This window comes from Xyrauchen texanus, chromosome 28, assembly GCF_025860055.1.
Source record: "Xyrauchen texanus isolate HMW12.3.18 chromosome 28, RBS_HiC_50CHRs, whole genome shotgun sequence".
Lineage (NCBI taxonomy): Eukaryota > Metazoa > Chordata > Actinopteri > Cypriniformes > Catostomidae > Xyrauchen > Xyrauchen texanus.
Window position 1 is genome coordinate 3102393 of NC_068303.1, and position 13020 is coordinate 3115412.

The 13020-nt window shown below is 39.9% G+C and overlaps 1 protein-coding gene across 1 annotated transcript in view; it reads right to left on the reverse strand.

Moving 5' to 3' along the window:
* LOC127621627 (sodium/potassium/calcium exchanger 4-like) overlaps positions 1-13020 on the reverse strand; it is a 48595-nt gene that overhangs the window by 29300 nt on the left and 6275 nt on the right. Inside the window, exon 2 of the mRNA XM_052095304.1 lies at positions 9121-9231. Coding sequence (XP_051951264.1) covers positions 9121-9231 — 111 coding nt within the window. The remainder of the gene's footprint in view (positions 1-9120; positions 9232-13020) is intronic.

Sequence of the window (13020 nt, forward strand, 5' to 3'; positions counted from 1 at the left end):
GCCTTAGTGATTATAAACAAGAACAAAAATAAAAACAATTATTTTGCATTTGAATGTAAGCGCAGCATAGGTCTAGCGGGAAGACTAGCAGCTGTATATCATTGCACCATTAGCTGGGTAATTCCCAGCCAATCACATGTAAGCCGTTGCTTTATAAGTCAGCTCGCAATCTGTCACATTGCTCTTTAAGTGTGCTATCATGGCAACTTCCACCACCCCACCACCACCTGTTGAGTCCCGTCCTGCACGGGTTAGGCTCCTCGCCCCTGCCTCCTATCTCTGGCAGGATATGACGGTTCAGAGTACAACTTCTTCAGACCGTCAAACGAGGTCTACGCCAAAGAGAGACATTACCTTTCTGTTTTATATCCATCAAATAAACGTCATGTTAAATTTCACTCAAGCCTGCGAGCGTTCCTGATAGAAACAGCTTTTCCAGCATGCTAACTGGCTTACCCAATGTGTGCAAGTGTAGTGCACATGTCTATTTACTCTGTGTTTAGCATTATCATTTAGCAAATTCTGCCTACGTTGGGAAGGGACCGTCTGAAAAGTCCACAGATTGTACTTAAACGTGCTACAATGGTGGTGGGTGTGGTAAGGGACTGTCTGAAAACTCCCCCACCCCAAACTTCAGGCAACTCTAGAGAGAGTGTCCCGTATTTTATAACTTCTAAAGTGGCACCTCAAGTTTGGGCATTAAAAGCAAATGAAATCAAACGATTTCCAATTACATGTAAACAAGGTTCTCTTGTGATTTTTGAACAAGCTGATTTTAGTAGTATTGGTGTGCATGTAAACGCACTCACTGTGAGAACTTTTATCGGGCACTAATAACATCATGAGGATGCCCTATTAACGTTTTACCAACATTTGTTCCTAACTTTTACATAACGTTAGCCAAAGTCTTTGGAATGTTGTTGTGTGGGATGTTTCCTAGCAGCATTAGCTTAGCATTTGTTAGCAGGAGAATGCTGGGCATGTGTCAAGATTTATAACATCTCATGAGTGCAAATCTCAGCTGTGTTTATCACGTCAATAACACAAATCAGCCGTTCACAGTAGGTCAGTGTGGAGAGCCAGTCATCCATTGTGCCTTGTTTAGAGTCTCTGCCTCGTTCACGCTCATTTGTCCACAATGTTCCAGCTCACATGTCATGTTAAAAAAAGTTTTCGACTTTTTGCATTGAATGATACCATCCCCAGATCTTTAAGATATTCTGATCTCTATACGACATGGAACCTTCCATCAATTGAAGTCTATGGATTTTTTTTACACTTTTTATCATAAAAAGTCAAACAAAATTTCTCCTCCGCAAGAAAGATGATTGAAAGATGACAAGTTTTTCAACCTGGTCTCATCACGTTACTATACTTCATTTTTTGCATGACGATTTTTACTTGTCTCGTTGTACACTAGAGGCGCCTAGAATACACTAGAATACTTTTATTCACTTTGACACAAATCATGATTAAAACTGCTAATTATTATTTCATACACTCTTACTTTTCACCCTGTTTCTCACACTGTGCTATCTTATGACATCTAAACACTTTTACTACAGTGCATGACTCATTTTTACATTTGCATTACATAACCAACTACATTTACAAGCTTGTTCAAGCATTGCACCCACGATTCAAAGAACCAGTATGAGTCCCGAAGAGCAACACGTGGGCCGAAAGAGTCACAGAAGCACCACAAAATGACGTGGATGTTTCAGAAATTGCATTGTTCATCTTACATTTGCCTTTTATGACAATATCAGTTAGGTTTAGGTTTAAGGTTTAGGGTAAGGAGGTGGCTGGGTGGTAGGGTGTTTGTTGTTCATGCCCAAAAGGGTTTTTGAGCGGGGGATCACCAAACTAGCTTGCGCAACCTTAAAGCCCAGGGGGCCTTGACTACCTGGGGGGCCCCTGGGCTTTAAGGTTGCGCGATCTAGTTTGGTGTTCCCCCGCTAAAAAACCCTGGAAAAAACACTGGGCACTCATTATAACATCCCTGGCACTTGCAAACTATTTATGTCATTCAATCGTACGTTAAATGTGTATGCAATGACATTCGTGCTTCAAATGGCATCAGTTTTTGGTATCGGAGCATTTTTACGAGCACGAGTAGAAGTTCATGAGCATGGTATCGCACAGTATCGGGACATCCCATAGAGCATTAACCTTATAAACCTTTAAGCGCCACACAGTGGACATTTCAGCGATATGTGTAATGAAATATGTAATGCCATACTGCAGAAATGTAATTATACAGCAGTCAAGACATTTTCACGAAATCAGGCCGAAAATGTAATTCTTGTGGGATAGCGGTCAATTCTGCACACACAACTGCTTAAACTCATAAAACTACAAATTCTAATGTCAGTTGGATGAATATATTGCATGTCTTCATGTTACAATATAATGCAATTACCCTCTAATCCCGTAATCTTTCAAATGTATTTGCATGTTGCGTAAGAGAGATCAGTGTGATGCGACATCTGTTACAATTGCACGTGTGGACAGACACAAGCTCTTTATGAAATCAAAAGGCTTACGGGGACAACAGAGCTACATCTGGACCGATAATGGAATGATTGCACTGTGCTACATACTTATCAGATGTACATGCTGCACAACACAACACAATTCTTCCTTAAAAGTGTGTCATTTCTGCTCCACTCTCCAGTCAGCGCTGCTTTGTCTGGCTGGGATGCTCAAACAAACAGAGCAATGCTTTGAAAGTGCGACAGAGGCATAGTGTTCACAGTTTTGGAGGGAATCAACTTTTAAATGGATATCTTATAGCTGACTGCATATTAAGCTGGGATGAGAAAAGGTAGGCCTATTTTAACATCAAAAGTTGTTCCTTTAATTGATTTCTGGGTCGTGACAGAAGTATTTGAGGCTGCTGTGGTGCCATGACCCGATCATATGAGCGTAACAAAACATATTTTCTGCCCTGTTTCTCCGGATAACATCTGCCACATTGTAAACACATGCATGTCTGATATACACATACAGAGAATATAAGCCAGAAGTTGACTGAATAGACCCTCTGCCAACTAGTTGAGAGTAACGTATAAATTAGGCATGTGCAAAACGATATATTTTCAAAATCGACTAGTCTGTGGGGAGTCTAAACGACTATTCGGTCTTAAAGGGATAGTTCACCCAAAATTGAAAATGTTGTCATCATTTGCTCACCCTCAGGTGGTTCCAAACCTTTATGACTTACCTTCTTATGCAACACATAAAAGCTCTAAGTAGCCTATGCATTTTTAAAAGTTGAACTATTTTACTCGTCCTCTTCAAAGGGGTCATGAGATGCCTTTTTTAATTATTTTAATATGTTCCTTGATGTTCACTTATAATAAAAGTAAAGTTAATTGCACAAAAAATAATATATTTGTAAAACATAATTTTCCACCATCAGTCTGGCCCTTTAAGACTTGACAGTAAACGCCCACTGTTATGATTGGCTCTAAGCTCCTGATTGACCTGCTCTCTCCTTGCCACAGTTGCTGGGGGGGGGCTACGGAACTGATAAAGTACAGTAGGCATTGATGAGTTGTTCAGGAGGTGGTCAGATGCAAACGTCTACCACAGTGTGACATCACAATGCAGAGGAAATAGAGAACGATTCATTTTGGCAGCTTGGTTTCAACAAATGCTCTTTTTACCGTGAGGAGAAAGTTTTGAGTTCTGAAACTTACAGTACGTTTTTATAGTACAATGACTATGTCAAAAGATCAAGGAAAATTTGATTCCTCATGTCATGATCCCTTTCAAATTAAACACTAAATGGTGCAGTGCAGTGGTTTGCAAGTTCTCGCTTGAACACCCAAATAATGGGTTTCTCTAACAGTGCCCATAAATGTGCGAAGGATGTCGAAATATTTATTGAAAAATGTATTACATTTTGGGTTGTATGCCTTCAGAAGACTTGGAGATTGGAATACACACTGCTCAAATGGACTCATTATATGATACTTATAAATAATTGTTTCTCCCCAATTTTGGGATGCCCAATTCCCAATACTCTCTAAGCCCTCGTGGTGGCGTAGTGACTCCCCCCAATCCGGGTGACGGAGGATGAATCTCAGTTGCCTCCGCGTCTGAGACCGCCAATCCACGCATCTTATCACGTGGCTTGTTGAGCACGTTACCGCGGAAACCTAGCGCATGTGGAGGCTCACGCTATTCTCCGCAGCATCCACGCACAACTCACCACGCACCCCACCGAGCGCGAGAACCACATTATAGCGACAACGAGGAGGTTACCCCAACGTAACACTATCCTCCATAGCAACCAGGCTAACTGGTTGCTTAGGAAGCCTGAATGGAGTCACATAGCACGCCCTGGATTCGAACATGTGACTCCGGTTGTGGTAGTCAGCGTCTTTACTTGCTGAGCTACCCAGGCCAACTCATTTTTAAACTTTATTATGCTATTTTATGGAAAAGATGGACCTATTGGTTTCCGTGTAAAAGAGAAAGTGATGCTATATGGATTTGGAACAAAATGTGGGTGAGTAAATGATGTCAGAATTTTCATTTTTGGGTGAACTATCCCTTTTAGGAAGCCCTGTAGAAGTAGGGTGGTGCCTTAGTAGGGACATGCAGACCAGACACAGATCAGGCGCATTTCTCAAGGGGCGTTCATGTAGCAATTTATTTTACAGTTGACATACTATATAATTGCAACAACTATAGTAACTACTAGGTACTAACCCTAACTTTAACCCACATTAAGTACATGTAGTTACCTAATAATACTTGGGTAAGTACACTGTTAATATACTGAAAGTACACGTACTGTAAAACAAAGTAAATCCGACATGCTCGTGTTCGAATACAGCTGGGATGAGCGCAATCGAACGCAACTATTTCTAAATGTATTATTGAACATGGGATGAATTTGGAGACGTTCCCCCTGTTTGAAGCACTACCACAAACAATATTTAAGCTGTAGTTGTCTCTGCATATTAAGCTGGCATCCGAGAAAGAATTTTAACATCGAAAAAATTATACACATAAGCATTAAATTTAAAACAAAATGAAAAACATTATATAAACTCAGTAGTCAACGTCACTAATCACTACATCCAACAACCAACTAGTCAAGAATTATATTGAAGAAAAAAAATCTATCTGCAGACTAAAACCGCAGTGACCGGACATCTGATCTGTGGGGGTTAAAGGTCACATATCTCTGTCTACAAGCTCTCAGTTGGCGTTCGCTCAGACTGATGACTCAAGATTTTGTGGTGTTGACTCACAATCACCTCGAGCACTGTAGCATTCTCACATTATGCTCAAAAGAAAAACACATGTCCTCTGTCCTCTACCAGATTACTGCAGCGCTGCAGCGGAACATAAATGTGCACAAATCATTTGGGAAACCTTCGATTTACTATCAGAAATGATGCTGACTTCCTCCGGAGTCCTGATCACAAGGTCAGGGTTTATTTTGTGAATAAATGCATTATTTTGCCACCGGATGACTGTTTATTATCTCTTATGTATAAAATGTATTGGTGGTTAAGTTATACACGATTACTCATAACCGTATGAGAAATATGAGACCATAGGAGAAATACTCAAACCAGCCTGTCTGACACCAACAATCATGCAACGTGCCAAATCACCGAGATCAAATGTTTCCCCATTCTGATGGTTGATGTGAACATTAACTGAAGCTCCTGACCCATATCTGCATGATTTTATGCACTGCACTGATGCCACACGATTGCCTGATTTGATATCCTCATGGCATGATTGTTGGTGTCAGACGGGCTGGTTTGAGTATTTTGGGAATTTTCACACACAACAGTCTCTAGAATTTACTCTGAATGTTGCCAATAACAATAAACATCCAGTGAGCGGCAGTTCTGTGGACTGAAATGTCTTGTTGATGAGAGAGATCCACAGAGACTGGTTTGAACTGATAAAGTATACAGTAACTCAGATAACCACTCTGTACAATTGTGGGGAGAATATTATCTGAGATGCGGGTTGGTGATGTTTTGGTGGCACGAGGGAGACCTACACAATATTAGGCAGGTGCTTTTAATATTGTAGCTGATTGGTGTAGATTTGATAATTAGGATTAGCAGAATTATTTCTTAAAGAACAGAAACTGAGGCAAACAAATACAGAATTAACCCCCCTATTGAGTCCGAAATCTGCAGACAACCTTTTGCATTCGCGGGTCAGTAACTACAGCTAAACCACATGTGAAGATATATTTATCAAGGTTTAAATAAAATTTAATTTGAATAAAGTCTTGCATAAAATGTATATAAATATTTAAAATGAGTATTTCTAATAATTCTCCTATTAACCATATTAATGAATTACTCGATACTGCTGAAAAACAACTCAGTTATCAAAATCTACACAAACCAAATAAATTGTTTTCAACCAAACATCAAAACAACTTCACAACATCTGCACTTGTGTATTTATTTATTTTTTAACAAAATGTTTTTATTGCATGAACTGCTGAATGTTAAAGTGTGATTATGCTGAAAGTTCATCATCAGATCAGTCTGTCGAGTGCGGCAAAGTAAAATGTGGACTTTCTTACTTCAACCCTTATTCAGACTATGTATGCTTGAATTTTAGGCCATTTTTCCTTTGATATAGTTTATTACATCATATTTGTCAGTGTGAGTGAGACTGTATGTGTTTGTGTGTGTACATATTTGAAAACAAGATGCAGTCCCATTTTTTTAAAAAAAAAAAAAGGGTGTAGGAGAGTATGGGAAAGAGGATGAATGTAAGTAATAAAAAAAATGTTTAAAAAAGAAATTCTCCCCAATTTGGAATGCCCAATTCCCAATGCACTCTAAGTCCTCATGGTGGCGTAGTGACTCACCTCAATCCGGGTGGCGGAGGACGAATCTCAGTTGCCTCCGCGTCTGAGACCGTCAATCCACGCATCCCATCACGTGACTCGTTGAGCGTGTTACCACGGAGACCTAGTGCGTGTGGAGACTTCAAGCTATTCTTTATCCATGCACAACTCACCACGCGCCCCACCGAGAGCGAGGACCACATTATTGCGACCACGAGGAGGATACACCATGTGACTCTACCCTCCCTAGCAACCGGGCCAATTTGGTTGCTCTGTATTATTTTCATATTGGTAGTCTTGACAAAGTCACAAAGTTTGGTTCCCGTACGAAAACTATGTGGTATTTAAAAATGTGACCCTCTACCGGGTCAAAAATGACCCGAACGCAATAGGAGAGTTAAGGCCTGAAACACATTAAATGCAAGTACGGGAAACATTGCCCCTTAATTGGAAAAGTTCATTTCTGTTGAATTCCCAATGCACTCTAGGTCCTCGTGGTGGCGTAGTGACTCGCCTCAATCCGGGTGCCGGAGGACGAATCTCAGTTGCCTCCGCGTCTGAGACCGTCAATCTGCGCATCTTATCACGTGACTCATTGAGCGTGTTACCACGGAGACCTAGTGCGTGTGGAGGCTTCACACTATTCTCCACGGCATCCACGCCCAACTCACCACGCACCCCACCTAGAGCGAAAACCACGAGGAGGTTACACCATGTGACTCTATCCTCCCTAGCAACCGGGCCAATTTGGTTGCTCAGGACACCTGGCCCTGGATTCAAACTCGTGACTCCGGTTGTGGTAGTCAGCGTCAATCCTCGCTGAGATAAAAAAATGTCCCCCATAAAGGTAAAAAAAATGCCCTAAAACAACTCCAGGGGGTAAACATTGCCCCTTAATTGGAAAAGTTCATTTCTGACACTTTTGTCCATGTATAATGAGCAGAAGCCATAAAACAAGAAATAGAGGCAATACAGATGGTGCAGAAGGGAGAAACAAGATGTCATCGCTGCTTGCGAGAAAATGTAATCTTGGGAGATTACAAGATTTCCACCGTGTAATCTTGTCAAATGGCATGCTTCGACTCAGACTGAAAAGTTAGTGGTTGAAGTGAGGAATTAAATGAGAAACAGCAAATTTGTTTGTGTTTGACAACATTTTATTTACAGTTTAGACAGAGAAGAAAATCATGAGTGTATAAAATGTACCTGAATTCCCCCTATCCCATGTCAACCTCTAAACTAAGCAAACAGTACACTCTGATATATATATAACATTATCTTCTTTCCCTGCTGAAAAGACCAGCTTAACCAGCAGCATGCAGTTCCCATGCTGGTCTAGGCTGTTTTTTACTGGTTAGTGCTGGTCTAGCTGGTGAAACTGTTTGACCAGCATGGTCTTTTTGATGAAGCTGGTTTAGCTATTTAAAAGCCTGATGGGGTCTCTCTCCAGCACCCAAAACACAACATAAGCTGGTGACCAGCAATGCTGGTCTTTTCAGCAGGGTTGCTAAGGATACATGATGTTATTTTAGCCCAAACGAGATACCTTAGAAGGCTGTAAAATTATACGACCAATTTTAGGAACATTTAAACTGCTAATACATTTTAATATCACTTCAAATATCCTTTGAATGTATCCTTTGACAGTTCCACACTCATTAAGATGAGTGACTTCAAACACATTGCTACTTATTCACTCTTTTAAAATTTAAAAGAAACCTGAAAACTTAAAAAGATGAGTAAACAGAACATCCGAGGCTAAAATTAGATTTTTAATTTGGTTTCGAGAGAGTTTAATGAGCACAACAGAATATGAACCGTAAGTTCAGGACAGAGTGCACCGGAAAGAAAGCGAGTGTCAGCTAAACGCAGGCCGTTCTCTCTGGACCAAAGCTGATTAGAACTCTCTCAAGTGAAGAGCAAAGTCACTTCAAACCTGCGCTTAAATCTTGCTGGAGCTAAAAAACGTGGACATGGAGTTGAGTATTTAAAATCTCGTCAAAGCGATTAGTACAGATTTTAAAGCAGTTCTATGAGACTTTCCCTCTCCATTTTGCTGATTAAAAAAACCCAAAAAACATAAATCTTAGTAAGTCGCTAACGGTGTCACAAAGAACCTAAATATAGCCCTCTGAGCTCTGTCCAACATGCTTGTTGCATTATAACAGAGAAAGTCGGTTATACAGCACTTTATTCTATATTTCCAGCTATGGTGCATATATACAGACAAACTGCAAATACTCATGCATATTTTAATAAAGTCGTCTCACCTGGCTCCGTGCAGTTTTTCTCCTCTGTCTTGTTATCAGATATTAATGACATCAGCTGCCGTCCCCAGTGGTCATGTGACTCCATCGGCCCCTCCACAATCATGCCATAACCTATAAAACAATACACTGTTTCAAGTATAGGTAAATTATTTAGATTTATCACTGATATAAATAGATTTAATTAAATTGAATATTCCATTTCAACCATTTAAACTCTTATACATTCATATTTTTGATATATATATATATATATATAATAACAGATATCATGTACGTCTCAAAATTAAATAAATATTTTTCTCCAAAACACATTTACCACAAATGTTGGCGAACAGAAGAAGTTACGAAGAAGGTAAACATATGAAGGTAACACAAACTCAACAGCAGTATGCTGGCAACAAATGCACAGCACACAAACAAGAACCGACACTGGAACAAGAGGGATATATATACATATAACCGGCCCTGTCGCCCCACTCCGGCATGGGAGGCGAGTGCGCTAACATCAGTCGCTAGTGCACCTCTTTAGGTCAGGAGAGGGAGGTTTACACATTGCACAGCTATCTACCAGCTGGATCCCATTACACTCACCCCCCTAAACCTCACTCCCATCCAGGTCACGGCACCATTGCAACCAATAATGCTCGATCTGCTCCGAGCGGGATTCAAACTTTGGACTCCAGTAGGACAGCTGGCTCCCGTTACATATACACACACACACATTAGGGCTAACAATGAGACAAGGAACACCTGGAATACAATTAAGGCAATGGATGGGAAGACAGACATAAAAGGAAGACACAAAACTTCATAACAATCAATTTCATGATAAGAGTCCCTGGGGGGGAAAACACAAGAATGACGTGACAGAACCAGGAAGGGAGCAGGGTCCGGCAGTTTGGGTTGCGGCTCCAAGGAAGGGAGCGGGGTGTGGCGGCCTGGGAGGCACTCCAGCAAGGGAGCGGGGTCTGGCGGAATGTCGAAGTTGGTGGAATATCCGGATACCAGGATGGAACTGGCAGAGGAACGGGAGACCAGGACGGAACTGGCAGAGGGTCAGGAGTTGGAGGCTCAGGGGGCGGAGCTGCTGAAGGTAGAGACTCCAAGGGTGGAGCTGCAGGAGGCGGAGGCTTAAGAGGCTGAGCCACAAGAAGTTCAAGGGCCAGTACTGAGACACATATCTCTGACTCGTCTCAAGGGGGGAGTGGGTGGAGCTGCTGGAGGAGGAGCGGGCAGAGCCACAATAGTAAGAGTATCTGAAGAAGGATCGGGCAGAGCCGTAGAAGCCTTGGAGGGCGGATCCTACCAATCAACTGGAGATGGTAAGAATCTGGAGAGATTCTGTATGGAGGAATGATCTCAGATACCTTGTCAGGTGTTCTCCAACCTCATTAGGCATTATAGGAGAAGGCTCAGAGCTGTTATGTTTGCAAAAGTGGTTGCACAATGTATTGAATAAAGGCTGCCAAAATTTGTGCCACATATATATTTGAAATGTGATTCTTGTCATCTCCAGTTGAGTGGTAGGATCCGCCCTCCGAGTCTTCCACGGCTCTGCCCAATCCTTCTTCTGATACTCTCGCTAAAACTTGTGTTGTGTTTCCCATTGTTTGATATCTATTAAAGGATAGATTTTTGTGAATATTTTGGATAAAAGGATAAACAATAAAGACACATTTTTCTCACAGCCTTCTATGCTCATATTTACCAAGGGTGCCAATATTTTTGGCCACAACTGTAAAGTCGCAATTACGAGAAATGAAGACGCATTGCGAGAATTAAAGTAGCAATTATGAGATATTAAGATGCAGTTGTGAGATATAGTCACAGTTACGAGAACTTAAGACCCAACTGTGAGATATAAATGTAAAATTCTGAGAAATTAAGTTGCAATTGCGAGAAATAAAATCGCAATTATGAGATTTTAAGACGCAGTTGTGAGATATAAAGTCACGATTATGAGAAATTAAGATGCATTGTGAGAAATAAAGTCACAATTGCGAGATATAAAGTAAAGTTGCAATAATGAGAAATTAAGATGCAGTTGCTAGAAATAGTCACAATTGCAAAACATAAAGTAGCAATCAGTCGCGAGATATAAAATCGCAATTCATAGATATAAAGTCAGAATAATGAGAAATTAAGACGCAGTTGCTAGAAATAAATTCACATTTGCGAGATATAATATTGCATGTGCAAGATAAAAAGATGCAATTGCGAGAAATAAAGTCATAACTGCAAGTTTATATTTATCAATTGCAACTTAATTTCTCATGAACCCGCAATTACGAGAAACGGTTGCAACTGCAAGAAAATATGTAACAATTGTGAATTTATATCTCGTAAATTGCAGCATTATTTCTCACCATTTTCCAAATTTAAACTTTTTATAAAATGAAAAGTCAGAATTTCTTTTTTAATTTATACCAATAAAATAAAGCATCAAGCAACGTTTGATTAAATGCCAGCAAACTGCAGTATGATAAAAGACACATGATTTATACAGTATGTATAATAATAATAATAATAATTAGAATAAACGATTATTTCACTATATTATATAGTTCATAAGGCTAACAAGTAGCATGTTCATGCAAGCAATGTATAAACTTTGCTCAGTCGGTAACGTGCGCATATTTTGACTATTTTTAAATGTCGCACCCTGTCAGATTTAAGAATGGTAACTATCTGTTTTATTAAATAGCTTTTATATCCAACAGTAGGGAAATATCATAATCATAAGCGCCACATTTTTATTAAAATATTCCAAGCAAAACAAGCCCACTTAATGTACGCTGCTAAAGCGAAGTGATATAAAACAAACAACTTGATAATGTGCTTTCTATGACCGACAATAAACTATTTCTGATGTAAAGGTACGGTAAATGTAATCTGTGCCAGTTTTCCAGCAGCATTTACTCCACATCAGCAGTTTGGCTTCATCAAAGGGTGTCAGTTAAAATAAACTGGCCTTAATTCAGTCCCAATGACATGCTGAACTGCTGATAAAACACTTGTAGTGAATACAGACCATCTGACACGCTCTTGGCCAAACAAATCAATTTCAGAACATTTCGAAACAGTTAGTTGTCCCTTTCACAACAAGCGTGCAAATAAAAGGAAGTGATCCTGACATTACTGTAGTCGTCGTCGTCAATTATTTCTGGATTAAAGACACCAGGTGAACGGCCAGCAACCAAGACCCTCAGCAAACACTGCATAATGTATAAAAGGAATCAGAAGAAAGAAAGTCATACGGCTTTGTAACAACATGAAGCTGAGTAAACTATGACAGAAATGTCATTTTTTTAAGTGAGCAATCCCTTTAAATATATCCTTAATATTATTTTCCCGCACGCCAATCTGACAAATGATAGTGACAATATTGTGTTTCTTTCTCCCCAGCTTAGAAGGAAAACTAGATTTGATGAACTGATTAAAAAAAGGAGAAGTAAAGATTGAATGATTGCATATGTTCCATTTGTCTTTTATCTCTGGTTCCAATGAGTCTGACGTCATCGCACGCATATATTGTACGCGTGCTTTTATGCTAACTTCATGAGCTGACATGAAAGAAAGAGGCTATTTCTGACAGTAAAAGCCCCTGCTGTGAAATTACAGACTTACGAATCCCTGTATGCCATCAGTACTGAATAATCTTTTAAGCTTCTTGTGATTTTCTTAATGTAATTAATGTTTTACTACTGTCTTTATGTTGAATTCATGCACGAGGCAACACCACAGCTGATACACTGTTTAAAGGAATATTCCAGGTTCAATACAAGTAAAGCTCAATTAAAAATATGTGTAGCATAATGCTGACTATGTCCCTTGTTTATTAAAAAAAATATACAAATTATACAGGTATAGTAGCACCTACAATGGATGTGAATGGGGCCA